Below are 12036 nucleotides of genomic sequence, written 5' to 3'. Positions count from 1 at the left end.
AATGATGCGGGACCCACCTTTGAAATATTTTCCTTTTTTTTCTCTAATAGGTCTTACCAAAAATTTTATTTTATTTTTTAAAATTGCTAAGGGTGCACTAACGTGGGACCCACGGACCTTCCCCATCGTCTTTATGGAATGAATGATAAAAGAGGACACCTCACGTGGACTCTGCAGCCAAAGAGACTCTGTCCAACCACATTTTCAAACAAAAAAAAAAAAAAACCTCGATTTTTTTTTTTTAATTTCAGATATTTATTTCATATTGTGTTGTTCATAGATTATTATTGTTCATTTATTTCATTTACTGATGCAACGTTCAGATTTTTGTTTCCTTTAATTTACTAGTCGTCAAAACACGACCCGTTGTACGGTGAATCGCAGAGCTCGGATTTATAGTAGTGTTCTTAAATATGATCAAGAGGCTAATCAATCACGTGTTTTGTAAATGCATGGATGTACATTATCTTTTTTTTTATATATAATTCATTTTTAACATATAAAAAGGGTTAAAAGAGATTAATATGACAACAGATTATCAAAATTCACCGACGCAGGAATCATTTGATCAAAAGTTTTATATTTCTGTTGAATGCATGTAGTTTTCTCCATGTGGTAAAAACTGGGATGACGCAAATACGTACAAATAAAGTGCGAGAATAGGAGAAGATGATAATTATCAAAAGCGTATAAGTCGCCGTCTGTTAGATTTTACTATTCCGTAAAAAAAACAAACAGTCAAAAGCTGATATATGTGTGAAAAAATTAATGGTATATTTTTACATTTGTTGGGAAATAGTAATTTCGGCCGCGTATTTATATATACACACACTACACTACGAAAACGATGCTAAATGGTGCAAAAAACAAATAATGGATAAAATTAACGTACGGATAATTGCATTTGCATATATGGTTAGTCGACATAATCAAATTATGACATGGAGCAATGAGAGCAATATTTATCTTTTGCTCCCCCAAAGAAGAAAAAGAGAATAGAAAGAAGAATGCTTTTAAAAGCTCACACCCAATATAATTCCCACTCATTGTCTTTGTTCCTCAAAGCTTTCCTTCGCATTTTCTCTCTCCTCCTCCCTCGTCGCATCAATCAGGTTTCCATTTGTTCCTGTAAGAACGAGCCAAACGCACAAGAACAACGACAAGCATAACACTAACCCTAATATACTTGCCCCATATTTACGTGGACTGCCACTCCGCATATCAAGCTAGATTAAGAGAGAGAGAGAGAGTTAATGTGATGATGGACGGTGGAGATGATCACCAACGGCATCATCATCGGCCGACTTTCCCTTTCCAGCTCCTCGGAAAACGAGACTCCGACGACGAACCCTCCTCCTCCTCCTCCCTCTTCTCCCTCCAACAGCAATTGCACCCGCAATCGCAGTCGCAATCACAGCCTCATCAAGATCAATCTTCGGCTGCGGCCAAGAAGCCGAATCCGAAGCGGACTTCGACAAAGGACCGACACACCAAGGTAGACGGCCGAGGCCGTAGGATCCGGATGCCGGCTCTATGCGCGGCTAGGGTTTTCCAACTGACCAGAGAGCTCGGCCACAAATCCGACGGTGAGACCATAGAGTGGCTTCTCCAGCAGGCGGAGCCCGCCGTCATCGCCGCCACCGGCACCGGAACGATTCCTGCGAACTTCACCTCCTTGAACATCTCTCTCCGCTCCTCCGGCTCCTCCATGTCCCTCCCTTCCCGCTTCCACTCCGCCGCAACTTACATCAACCCTAGTCCATTCTCCCCCACCACCGCTTTGTTGCAGCAACAACGTAATTATCTCTCCAGCAGGCGGAGCCCGCCGTCATCGCCGCCACCGGCACCGGAACGATTCCTGCGAACTTCACCTCCTTGAACATCTCTCTCCGCTCCTCCGGCTCCTCCATGTCCCTCCCTTCCCGCTTCCACTCCGCCGCAACTTACATCAACCCTAGTCCATTCTCCCCCACCACCGCTTTGTTGCAGCAACAACGTAATTATCTCCATGGAAGAGGCACGAGCGCTTCTCTCTTCCCTGGCCTCGACACGTTTGCTCCCACAACGACGTCGTTTCTGAACTTCCAAAACCCGACGACGACGAGTAACCATCTCTTGAGCTCTTCTGGTATGCAAGCTAAACAAGAAGGTGGTTCCAATTTGGAAGATGAATCGGAAGAGAGCTCGGAGAAGAAACGGAGGCTCGAAACGACGACAGATTTGCGTCACCAAATCGGGAGCTATGGTTTGCAATCTAGCAACAGCGGACCTACCTTGGCTCAGATCCCGGGGAACTTCTGGATGGTCGCCGCCGCCAGCAACCCCCACGCCGCAGCCGGCCTCGGCGGAGGATGAAATTACAGGATTGAGGAGAAAAAGAGAACAAGGATTCGAATGGAAAGGGTGATAAGAGCTGCGAGATGTGATGCCACCGTAACGAGCGGCTTACACTTCATGAACTTTGCCGCCGCAGCTCCGCCAATGGCTCTACTCTCCGGCCAACATATATCCACTACGAGTAATACGATCAACGAGGATAACGACAACGGCGGCGGCGGAGGAGTAGATGGCGATGGTGATGGTGATCATCATACTCATACGGATCATCATCATAATTATCATCATCAAAGGCATATGAGTATTCTCTCTGGCCTAAATCCGTACGGAAGGCAAGTTTCCGGCGAGTCTCCGGCGAGTGGATCACACGGCGGAGGCGTTGATGAGCAGCATGATGCTACAAGAACAACTTGACGACGGCGGCGGCGGCGGCAGTCGGCGTGTGTGTGTAATGCTTTCGCCGTTAATTTTGTGCGTAGTAGTTTTTTTTCCTTAGGTAAAAAGACGTGAGTTTTTTTTTTTTTACTTCAGTTTAAACTTGATTTCTCTTCCCCCTTTTTTTTTTTTTTTTTTTACTTAATTCCATTTTTTTCCTGGTTTTGTGAGTGATTAAATATTTTCTTTATTATACGAGATTTTTCCGCCAGTTTTGTTGGGTTTGTGAGGGTAATTTCTTCATATATTACACGAGAATGAGTTTTTTATGTTATGAATTAGTTTGATTATTGATTTTTCACCACCATCATCATCATCATCATCATCATCATCATCATCATCATTTAATTGATTTTCTTTGTGGCTCTTTCAAACGTCCCCATCTTGTCTGGATTTCCTTTGTTTCTTCTATAAAGACTCATTCACGTAATTCAAATAAACCACAGAGCTGAAATGACTCTAAATCCATAAAAAAAACTTTATTTTTTTTACTCATCAGAAATCATTTCTTTCCTCCCCACATTTTCGGAGTTTTTTTTAAACTCGCAAAGAACGCACGCATTTCACACAAAAAAAAAGAGTTGCTAGTGGGGTATAACTGTATATATACTGATGTATCGGACCGGTTAAAAAACAGCAAACTGCGGTTAAATATTTTATATATATATATATACACACACTACACCTTGTGAAAGTATGTGTTGCAGTGGTAGGTGAATGCTTTGTTGTTGTGACCCTAATGAGACATGGGAAAAAAAATGCGATAAATAATCTTTTGTTGGTTTTCTATAAAAAAAAAACCCTAAAATATGTGTTTTGTTTTATGTAGTTAAAAGGAATGTTTAATTCAATATATATATATATATATATATATATATATTGATACGGATATCTCGGAAGAAAAAAAAACAATATGGAATATCGTTTTCAAACGTAATTATCTCATTTAATTGTTTGATATAAAAGAAAATCCGAATCCTTTGAGATATGTGGTTATGAATTCCCCTTTAATCTTTATTTTATTTTAAAAAAATATCGTGTTTGGTTTTGACTGGGAGATGATGTTCTGTAAATCTTGTTCATGCGTCAACGCACATGGTTTGACTAAAGTACACGTGTCCTGATCAGATAAGATCCATCGTATTTGCAGAGCGAGCGATCTATGATGACGTGGCGCCTATCTCATGCTTCTAAACTAGTGGGATGACCGATGAGGGAGCATCATTTGGTTTGGACCCTTTTTTAATAAACCGAATAAAGTTTCATAATTGGCATATTTTTCTTTGCGTACAGTTGGAACTTCAGCCAAACCCAATTAGCAATAGTATATATATATATATTTTGATAACGGAGGATCCCTAACTGCTATCATTCGGGTGCGCTGACTAGGTAAACCTTCAGTACGGAAGCAACTTTTGTATATGGATTATATAAACCCAGAAATTATCTCCCTCCCCACCAACCAGGAATCGAATACTCAATTTCAAAGTGGAGTTACCTTCTACCCCAATATTAACCACTCGTCCACGATCTGTTGGGTCAATAGTATATATTTTGGCTTTGGGTTATATGTTATTTTATTTTTATTCTGTAAAAAATATATTTCTATTTGGCTTTTAAATCCATCAATTGGATTATATTTTTTAAATTATTTTGTTCATTTTTTTTATATTTTTAGGACTTATTCTCTATTTGATAAATTTAATTGTATACAAAGTTACATTTAATAGGTAGGATTATATATTATTAATTTTCAAATTATTTTTAATGGCGTGGAAACGCTCATCTTACTTGTGGCAGATCGGCATCATCATCTTCATTATATATGTATGTAAATATATGAAATTGAATGGTGAGAAAAAAGGGATTGTAGGAGTGAGGGCCCGAAAACGTAATCAGGTGCGGTAAGATATATATGGAGCCCATACATTCATATCTCTCTCCTCTTCTTGTCATCTACACTCCTCCCTCTCTCTCTTACGAATTTTATATTAATATAAACATTCACAAACCTTTTTTTTTTATCTTCTTTTCTACACGATAGTGTAAAGAAAAAAAAATGAGAAAATGTCAAATATTTAAAATATTCACGCTTAGAATTCTGTAAAAAAATATCAAATGGAAAAATGTGTTTAAAGATAAATGTTTAGAAAGTATTTGAAATGAAAAACTTTATACAATAATATCCTTGCTTATATTAAAACTTTATACGTGTTACTTTCATCTAAATCTCACATCTTCACCACCATATCAAATTATCTCGCCAATCAATCGTACCTAACATATCTTTATTTTTTTCAATCATATATAACATATAGACAAATTTAAATTTTTACTATTCGTTATAAATGTACAATTAAATTTTTTTTGTTTTATCTTTCAATTCAGTGTATAAACCTTAAAAATAGAACCCTTTATAATTATCAATCGTATATAGGTGATCTCCAACAACTTACATTTCTGAAAATATAGCCGTAATATTAAAAAAAAAAAAACCAACTGCGTTAAAATGAGGCATATATTTCAAAATTCAAAAGGGGGAACATATACGTTGCAAATCTCATCATAATCAGATAGGTTTAGCAGTAAAGGAAACCACTAATATTTTGACACGTATACTGCTATGGTATCCAATGGTCATAACAATTTTTCATGCAACGCCGCCGCCAGGATCCTGCCACGTGGCTTAACTTTTACTTGCGCACGTGTGTCGGGCCCGTTTTTCTTTTTCATCGCCGCTCTCTCCCTTGTCCGAATATAAAACCCAAAGTGGAGTCGGTCCGTTGGAGGCGGAGTGTTGGCGAGATTCTGTCGAAAAGATGAGTTCCGGTGCCGGGAATTTCCTCAAAGTCGTCTTCAAGAATTTCGACGTTCTTGCTGGGTAATATTTCGCCTAACTCTGTGTTTCATCGGCACTAACTTTTCTGGGTTTTTTTATAAAAAAAAGAATTTCTTAGGGTTTGTGACGTTCTTCTGCACATTTGATTCGTGTTTTTTTGCAGGCCTGTTGTTGGATTGGTTTATCCTCTGTAAGTCGCGTAACTTTTCCTTTTCAAATGTATTTCTTTATCCCATAAATCCCATGCTTTGCAGTTTCTGAATTTACTTTCCGAAGTATGCACCAATATATTTGGGGGAGTTTTTCGATTGGATTTTAGTTATGATTTTACCATCTCTTCCGAGGTAATTCGTTGGAAAGTTGGTAGATTTATAGGAATTCTTGGGTGAGAGCGTGATCTGCGAAGTGAGAATTGCGGAGGTAAACCCTAAAATAATCCTCTGATTTTTTTTTTATTCTTTTGGTGGCTGATTCAAAAGATACGCGTCAGTGAGGGCCATAGAATCGAAGTCTCCTGGGGATGACAAGCAATGGCTCACGTATTGGGTTCTGTATTCGCTGATCACTTTGTTCGAGCTCACGTTCTACAAGGTCATCGAATGGTAAGTTTCAGCTATGGCCGCCATTTTTCTGTTCTTGGCATTGGGTTGTGCGGTAATGAATTGAAGACCTTGGTTGGAGGGACAGCCAGTTGTTTTAGGTTTCTTCACTTGCAAGCCTTTTGTTTCATGTCTTGTAATGGATTGCCAGGACTTGTTTCCTCTTTAAACTGACTTGGGTTGCCAAAAACCAGATTCCTTACCGGTTATGGGTTTCATAGGTTTATCTACCATATGCCCAAAGTATACATCGTCCCAATTTGAGAATGCCATCTTAATCTTTTGAAAAGATACTTGTGTAGAAGTTGCTGTGTAGGAGCAATTGTTGTTTAAACTCGGTGATGTTTTTTATGTTTCATTGTTTGGACTAAACTGTACAGTTTGATGCATTCAGGATTCCTATATGGCCGTATGCCAAACTGATCTTAACATGCTGGTTGGTCATACCGTGCTTCAGTGGCGCCGCTTATGTCTACGAGCACTTTGTGAGGCCTCTGTTTGTCAACTCGCAGGCCGTCAATGTCTGGTATGTGCCCGGTAAGAAAGATGATGACTTTCCGCTTCCTGCTGGGAAATCGGATATTAATCAAGAGCCTTTCGAGAAGCGTGTTCGCTGGGTATGGATGTCTTTGATTCTGAAAACTTGAATTTGGTTCCGTGGGCTCGTATCTGATCCGATTCGTTTCTCTCTCAGGCGGATACTTCGGCGAAAAATGTCGGTTACTCGGTTTTCGATGAGGATTACCGCTACTACTAAAGGGTGTGATACGCCGAAGCAGGCTTCTGATCATACGAGTTATGTTATGTCTCACTGCATATGTTGTTCTTCCTTGTTCATGTTTTGTTTTTTACTAGAGTCGAGAAGTTTACACCTTTTGCTATGTGTGTGTATATACACATACATATATGTATATAGATCTTATATATGGATGAGATGGTCCATCACTTGGAATGAATATGTATGTAGATCTTGACGTTAGGACAGGATAATAATAACAACAACCAACCATATGTTACTATAAACGTATAAATGCATGTTAAAAAGCAAACATTAGAGGGGAATATGACGTCTTCTATAATCTGGTTTATTAAGGTCTCTCGTTCTCCTCCTAAATTCAATTGCATGAAAGGCTGTTTCGCTGTTGGATTTCCGAGAAAGTCAGCCGCAAAAACCATCTCTCGTGAGCGTGAATGTGGGTTCCGTCCGTCGGGAATGTCGAGCGCTCTCGTGCGTGCCTTTGAAATTGCTCTGAATCCTTAGCGTCTGGCCGGAATTTCGGGATTTTCTGTCATCTGGGTTCGATTCGATTTGCTCAGAGGATTCCAGTTTTTGGCGTGCGATTAGCGAACAAGGAGATATTCGTATGATCTAGGATTTGATTTTTCTGGGAAAACAGATGAAATTACAGGATTGAGGAGAAAAAGAGAACAAGGATTCGAATGGAAAGGGTGATAAGAGCTGCGAGATGTGATCCCCTGGGAGAATAGATGAAATTGCCGGATGATTATAACGTTGAGGAAAAGGGTTTTATATGGGGCGAGCATTGGGATCGATTGGTGGTTCTCTGCGTTGTTGCTCATCACGATCTCTGCGTCTGATACGGAAGAAATTGGAATGGCCTGCTTCCAGAAGAGCCCCACCACTGACAGAGAGAACGACCAGGTAAGTTGCAGGAACATCTTTCAACGTTCTTCATCGAGAGAGATGAGCTTCTGTGTTTTAATCTAATCTGCCGCAGGCCATAGCGATCCTCAAGAAAGGAGCTTATCTTCTCAAGTATGGACGAAGGGGAAAACCCAAGTTCTACCCATTCCGGCTTTCCAGCGTACGCCCCATTTGATCCCCTTCTCCATTTTTGCCAGACATATGTTGAACCATCGATCTTGCAAATGTTTCAGGATGAAACAGTTCTGCTCTGGTACTGCGGCAAAAAGGAGAAACGCCTTAAACTGAGTTCTGTCTCGAAGATCATACCGGGCCAACGAACTGTAAGTCAAAACACCCTGTCTTGTTCTGGGTTCCCGGATCAGATCAAACCAAACAGCAGTCTTTTGTTATGTATCTCAGGCAGTTTTTAAGCGATATCCTCAACCAGAGAAGGAATATCAGTCTTTCTCTCTTATATATGGTGACCGTTCCTTGGATTTGGTTAGTATTTTGCTTTCTTTTCTCCATGCCCGACTGTCCCCATTGCGCATAACATGGATTATGAAACTGAAACCGAAATCTTCTGTTCTGTCCATTTCTCTGTATGAGACTCTAGCTTTTATGTAGCACTACCCACCCCTGATAATAGCCTTTGGCTGAACTTTCAAGGACAGGTATGCAAGGATAGAGATGAAGCAGAGTTCTGGATTACGACGATTCGTGCTCTTCTCTCACGACGCAAATCTTCTCAGTTGATAAACCATTCAAGAAACCTTAGTTTCTTCCCCGGCAATGATCTCTCTTACTCAAACTCTGTTTCAAATCTCAGCTCTGCCAGCAGTGAAATCAGCTACAAGGTTTTTTGAGCTTTTTCAGTGAGGCTGTTTCGTTGTTTATATATACATATGTATGTAGTTTCCTACTCAGTCTTTGTCTTGTTGTCTCATCTGCCATGGCAGGAGGTAGGAGAAACTGAAAGGGCCTTCTCAAGGTCTTGCAAGAGCACTCCACCAAGGCTGGGGAAAGTTTTTTCAGATGTTCTGTCACAAACCGCTGTAGTTAGGGCATTTTCTTCGGAGGGTTTCGGAGAAAAGCCGAATCATTCGCTGCCCGATAACCACGAGAATCCACCTAGCCGCTCCTCTGAAGTCGATGCAGGAAAATCCAGTTTTTCCAGCTCTGTGATTTCATCTGGATCTGGGCAAGTATCTTGTCATGAAGATTCTCTCTGTGATGTTTTTGTCTGGGGAGAAGGCTTTGGCAATGGCGTATCATCATCCGACGGTATGAGCAGGGCAGGTGGGAGTAGCTATGGTTCAATGAGCGATTTGTTTTCGCCTAAAGTCCTCAACTCACATGTTGCATTAGATGCACATGCTCTTTCTTGTGGCTCTAAGTACATGGCATTGGTCACAAAGCATGGCCAGATGTACAGTTGGGGTGAAGAATCTGGTGGGAGATTAGGCCATGGAATTTCTTCTGACATTCCACAGCCTAAGCTTATCGACGAACTCGAAGGATCATCGATAGAGTTTGCTGACTGTGGGGAATTTCATACGTGTGCTGTCACAGTCACGGGGGATTTATATGCGTGGGGAGACGGGATTCACAATCTTGGTCTACTAGGACTCGGTAACGAAGCCAGCCACTGGAAACCGGTGAGAATCCTCGGTGAAATGGAGGGCATACATGTCAGGAGCGTGTCTTGCGGGTCATGGCATACGGCCGTTGTAACATTGGATGGAAGGTTGTTTACATTTGGAGATGGTGCTTTTGGTGCTCTTGGCCATGGTGATCGGTCAAGCACGAGTATACCTAGGGAGGTCGAGGCGTTAAAAGGATGCAGAACGGTAAAGACATCATGTGGTGTTTGGCACTCGGCTGCCATTGTTGAGATCTCAGCTTCGGACAGCTCTCTGTCAGGACGACTTTTTACATGGGGTGACGGAGAAAAGGGTAAACTCGGACATGATAATGAAGAATCTAAGCTAGTTCCATCTTCTGTAACTGCAGTGGAGACAACTAGCTTCCGACAGGTAGCTTGCGGACAGAGCGTTACAGTCGCTCTGTCTGAATCTGGACGGGTGTACATCACGGGAACTGCTGATCCAAGCCTCGAGAAAATCATCAAGGTTCCTGCTTGTGTCGTGGATGGCATAGGAAAGAGTTTAGTTGAAGAGGTGACGTGTGGATTACGTCATATCGCGGTTTTGAACTCGAAAACCGAAGTCTACACTTGGGGAAAAGGATCAAACGGGCAACTCGGGCATGGAGACACCGAAGACAGAGGCATACCGACTCTGGTCAAAGCTCTGAAAGGCAAACAGGTGAAGAGGATAGTATGTGGTTCTAACTTTACAGCAGCCATTTGTCTTCACAAGCCGATCTCTTGCAAAGACAGCTCGAGGTGTTCCAGTTGTCGGAACCCTTTTAATTACCTGAGGAAGCCTCACAACTGTTACAACTGCGGGAGCATTTTCTGCAACTCGTGCACGAGCAAGAAATCTCTAGCGGCAGCCATGGCTCCTAAGGTGCAGAAGCCTTTCCGGGTATGCGATGACTGTTACGAGAAACTTGAAGGAGTTAGAGAATCTGAAGGATTTCCCCCGGGGAATCTTAGGCGTTCAAATGCGAGTATACATTCGAGCAGCAACGACATAGATGAAAAGGAATCGCTCGGCGGAAAGCCGCAACGCCAACTTCTCAGGTTGGATTCATTCGATTTTTTCAGACAAGCCAAGAGCCCGGAACTGAAACACGTCGGAGAAGCCTCTAGAGTAAGCCATTGGATGATGAAGTCGAGTAGTAGCGAGACGGACATTAAAGGCGTGAAAGGAGTACGCCGACTTTCCAGGCTCACCTCTTTCGATTCGTTCAAACAAGAAGGAGGGAGGCAACGTTCAAAGCATTATGCTTCGAAATCCGACACTTCCTCTCTGGTAAGACATTCAGTTGCCGCTACTCAGAGGGCATCGGCCGAGTTGTTGTTTCCTTTGTCGGTAAAATCCAGCCCCGTCTATTCCGCTGCCACAACTTCAGACTATTATACTGACCTTCCCGATCCAGAGTTGCCGCAAGATGGATCGAAGAAGAGAAATCACTGTCTGAACCAGGAAATTGCTGTACTAAAAGCACAGGTTATTTCATTCCCTTGCCATTTTCAGACATCTAAGCTAAGCTATATACTATATAGGGTATTGAAACGTAACTGTTATGATGAAGGTGGAAGATCTAACACAGAAAACGAAACAACTGGAAACCGAGCTGGGAACGTCGTCTAAGAAACTGGAGATTGCGATGTTGGTGGCAAGAGAAGAAACAGAGAAGAACAGATCTTCAAAGGAAGCAATCAGGTCCCTTACCTTGCAGGTACTACCATGTTTTTTTTTTTGGTCTGAAAATCGAGGTTGTTGCTTCATTCACTACTCCTACAGAAAAGTATTTCCTTCCCTCATTCCCAAAAAAAAAAACACGCCATGGAAGGAAAATGGTGGAGCTCAGTTTTTGAAATGTGCCTTCTCTCTTACATGATATGGAGATCTGAAACTGGAATGCTCTGTTTTTTTTTTCCGCAGTTGATGGAGGCGACGAAGAAAGAAGCAGACACGACAAGGCGTCGCAGAATCTCCTTCTAGCCTTCAGAGAGGATCAATCACTGCCTTGTGTTTCTTGCGGATGGGGGCAAATTGAACAAATTGAAAATACGATACCTAAAGTGAAACAAATGGAGAATGCTGGGTAACTTCGTTAAAAGTCTCTCTCTCTCTCTTCCTTCCATTTTTGTGTGTAGCAAAGGGTTCTTTCTTGTAATACAACTAAAATATCAATAATAGTGTATCGTGAAAATCAAATTATACATACAATAAATACACAAAATATAACACTTCAAATTCGAATATTAAAGAAGAACACACCATTGAATATATGAAAAACAAAAATCAGAAAGTCGTCTTCTTCCTCAGTGGAATTTCTCGAGAAGCTTCTTGATCTGAGAAACAATGGCCAAGCTGTTGCTCATCGTCTCCTTCGCTGACTCCATCTGCTCCTTGATCCGATCTCCGACCGTCGATCCCATCTCCTCCAATCCGTCGGAGCATGTCTCCACGTCGGTCATGGCGGCGCTGATCCACGTCTTGATGTCTCCGGTCACCTCCTCCGTCCACCACTTTCCGCTCTTC

The 12036-nt window shown here is 41.7% G+C and overlaps 4 protein-coding genes across 5 annotated transcripts in view; 3 read left to right on the top strand and 1 right to left on the bottom strand.

The window, feature by feature from the left end:
• Window positions 1-965: 965 nt before the first annotated feature.
• LOC104820167 (transcription factor TCP14-like) lies at window positions 966-2355 on the top strand. The gene is made up of 2 exons (XM_019203129.1): window positions 966-1773; window positions 1974-2355. The coding sequence occupies exons 1-2, from the start codon at window positions 1259-1261 to the stop codon at window positions 2353-2355; spliced, it is 897 nt and encodes a 298-aa protein (XP_019058674.1). The 5' UTR covers window positions 966-1258.
• Window positions 2356-5541: 3186 nt separating this feature from the next.
• Window positions 5542-7166, top strand: LOC104819441 (HVA22-like protein b). Its single transcript, XM_010549510.2, has 5 exons — window positions 5542-5653; window positions 5775-5801; window positions 6091-6213; window positions 6605-6827; window positions 6905-7166. Exons 1-5 carry the CDS (start codon window positions 5592-5594, stop codon window positions 6965-6967), a joined length of 498 nt encoding a protein of 165 aa, XP_010547812.1. The 5' UTR covers window positions 5542-5591; the 3' UTR covers window positions 6968-7166.
• A 121-nt stretch (window positions 7167-7287) lies between these two features.
• On the top strand, window positions 7288-11712 carry LOC104819443 (X-linked retinitis pigmentosa GTPase regulator). 2 transcript variants are annotated; one of them, XM_010549511.2, is made up of 8 exons: window positions 7288-7873; window positions 7950-8036; window positions 8110-8199; window positions 8279-8359; window positions 8533-8715; window positions 8818-10995; window positions 11081-11227; window positions 11434-11712. In XM_010549511.2, exons 1-8 carry the CDS (start codon window positions 7712-7714, stop codon window positions 11491-11493), a joined length of 2988 nt encoding a protein of 995 aa, XP_010547813.1. In that variant the 5' UTR covers window positions 7288-7711; the 3' UTR covers window positions 11494-11712. The 2 variants fall into 2 exon arrangements, with proteins under 2 accessions (XP_010547813.1, XP_010547814.1); XM_010549512.2 differs by lacking the exon at window positions 8279-8359.
• Window positions 11694-12036, bottom strand: part of LOC104819444 (pectinesterase 3) — a 1426-nt gene continuing 1083 nt past the window's right edge. The window contains exon 2 of the mRNA XM_019203207.1: window positions 11694-12036. This exon is cut by the window's right edge and continues 27 nt beyond it. Coding sequence (XP_019058752.1) covers window positions 11817-12036 — 220 coding nt within the window. The 3' untranslated portion in view covers window positions 11694-11816.

Source organism: Tarenaya hassleriana, unplaced genomic scaffold (assembly GCF_000463585.1).
Source record: "Tarenaya hassleriana unplaced genomic scaffold, ASM46358v1 Cleome3, whole genome shotgun sequence".
Lineage (NCBI taxonomy): Eukaryota > Viridiplantae > Streptophyta > Magnoliopsida > Brassicales > Cleomaceae > Tarenaya > Tarenaya hassleriana.
The sequence above is the reverse complement of the archived record's forward strand: the minus strand, read 5'-3'. Positions and strand labels throughout refer to the sequence as shown.

Bases quoted from the DNA above. Each gene is read 5' to 3' on its own strand.
- LOC104819441 (XM_010549510.2), top strand. From the start codon at position 5,592: ATGAGTTCCGGTGCCGGGAATTTCCTCAAAGTCGTCTTCAAGAATTTC. The intron at 5,654-5,774 runs GTAATATTTCGC...GTTTTTTTGCAG, and splicing joins AATTTCGACGTTCTTGCTGG to GCCTGTTGTTGGATTGGTTT. The intron at 6,214-6,604 runs GTAAGTTTCAGC...TGATGCATTCAG, and splicing joins TTCTACAAGGTCATCGAATG to GATTCCTATATGGCCGTATG.
- LOC104820167 (XM_019203129.1), top strand. From the start codon at position 1,259: ATGATGGACGGTGGAGATGATCACCAACGGCATCATCATCGGCCGACT. The intron at 1,774-1,973 runs CACCGCTTTGTT...ATTCTCCCCCAC, and splicing joins CCTAGTCCATTCTCCCCCAC to CACCGCTTTGTTGCAGCAAC.
- LOC104819443 (XM_010549511.2), top strand. From the start codon at position 7,712: ATGATTATAACGTTGAGGAAAAGGGTTTTATATGGGGCGAGCATTGGG. The intron at 8,200-8,278 runs GTAAGTCAAAAC...TATGTATCTCAG, and splicing joins TCATACCGGGCCAACGAACT to GCAGTTTTTAAGCGATATCC. The intron at 8,360-8,532 runs GTTAGTATTTTG...TTTCAAGGACAG, and splicing joins GTGACCGTTCCTTGGATTTG to GTATGCAAGGATAGAGATGA.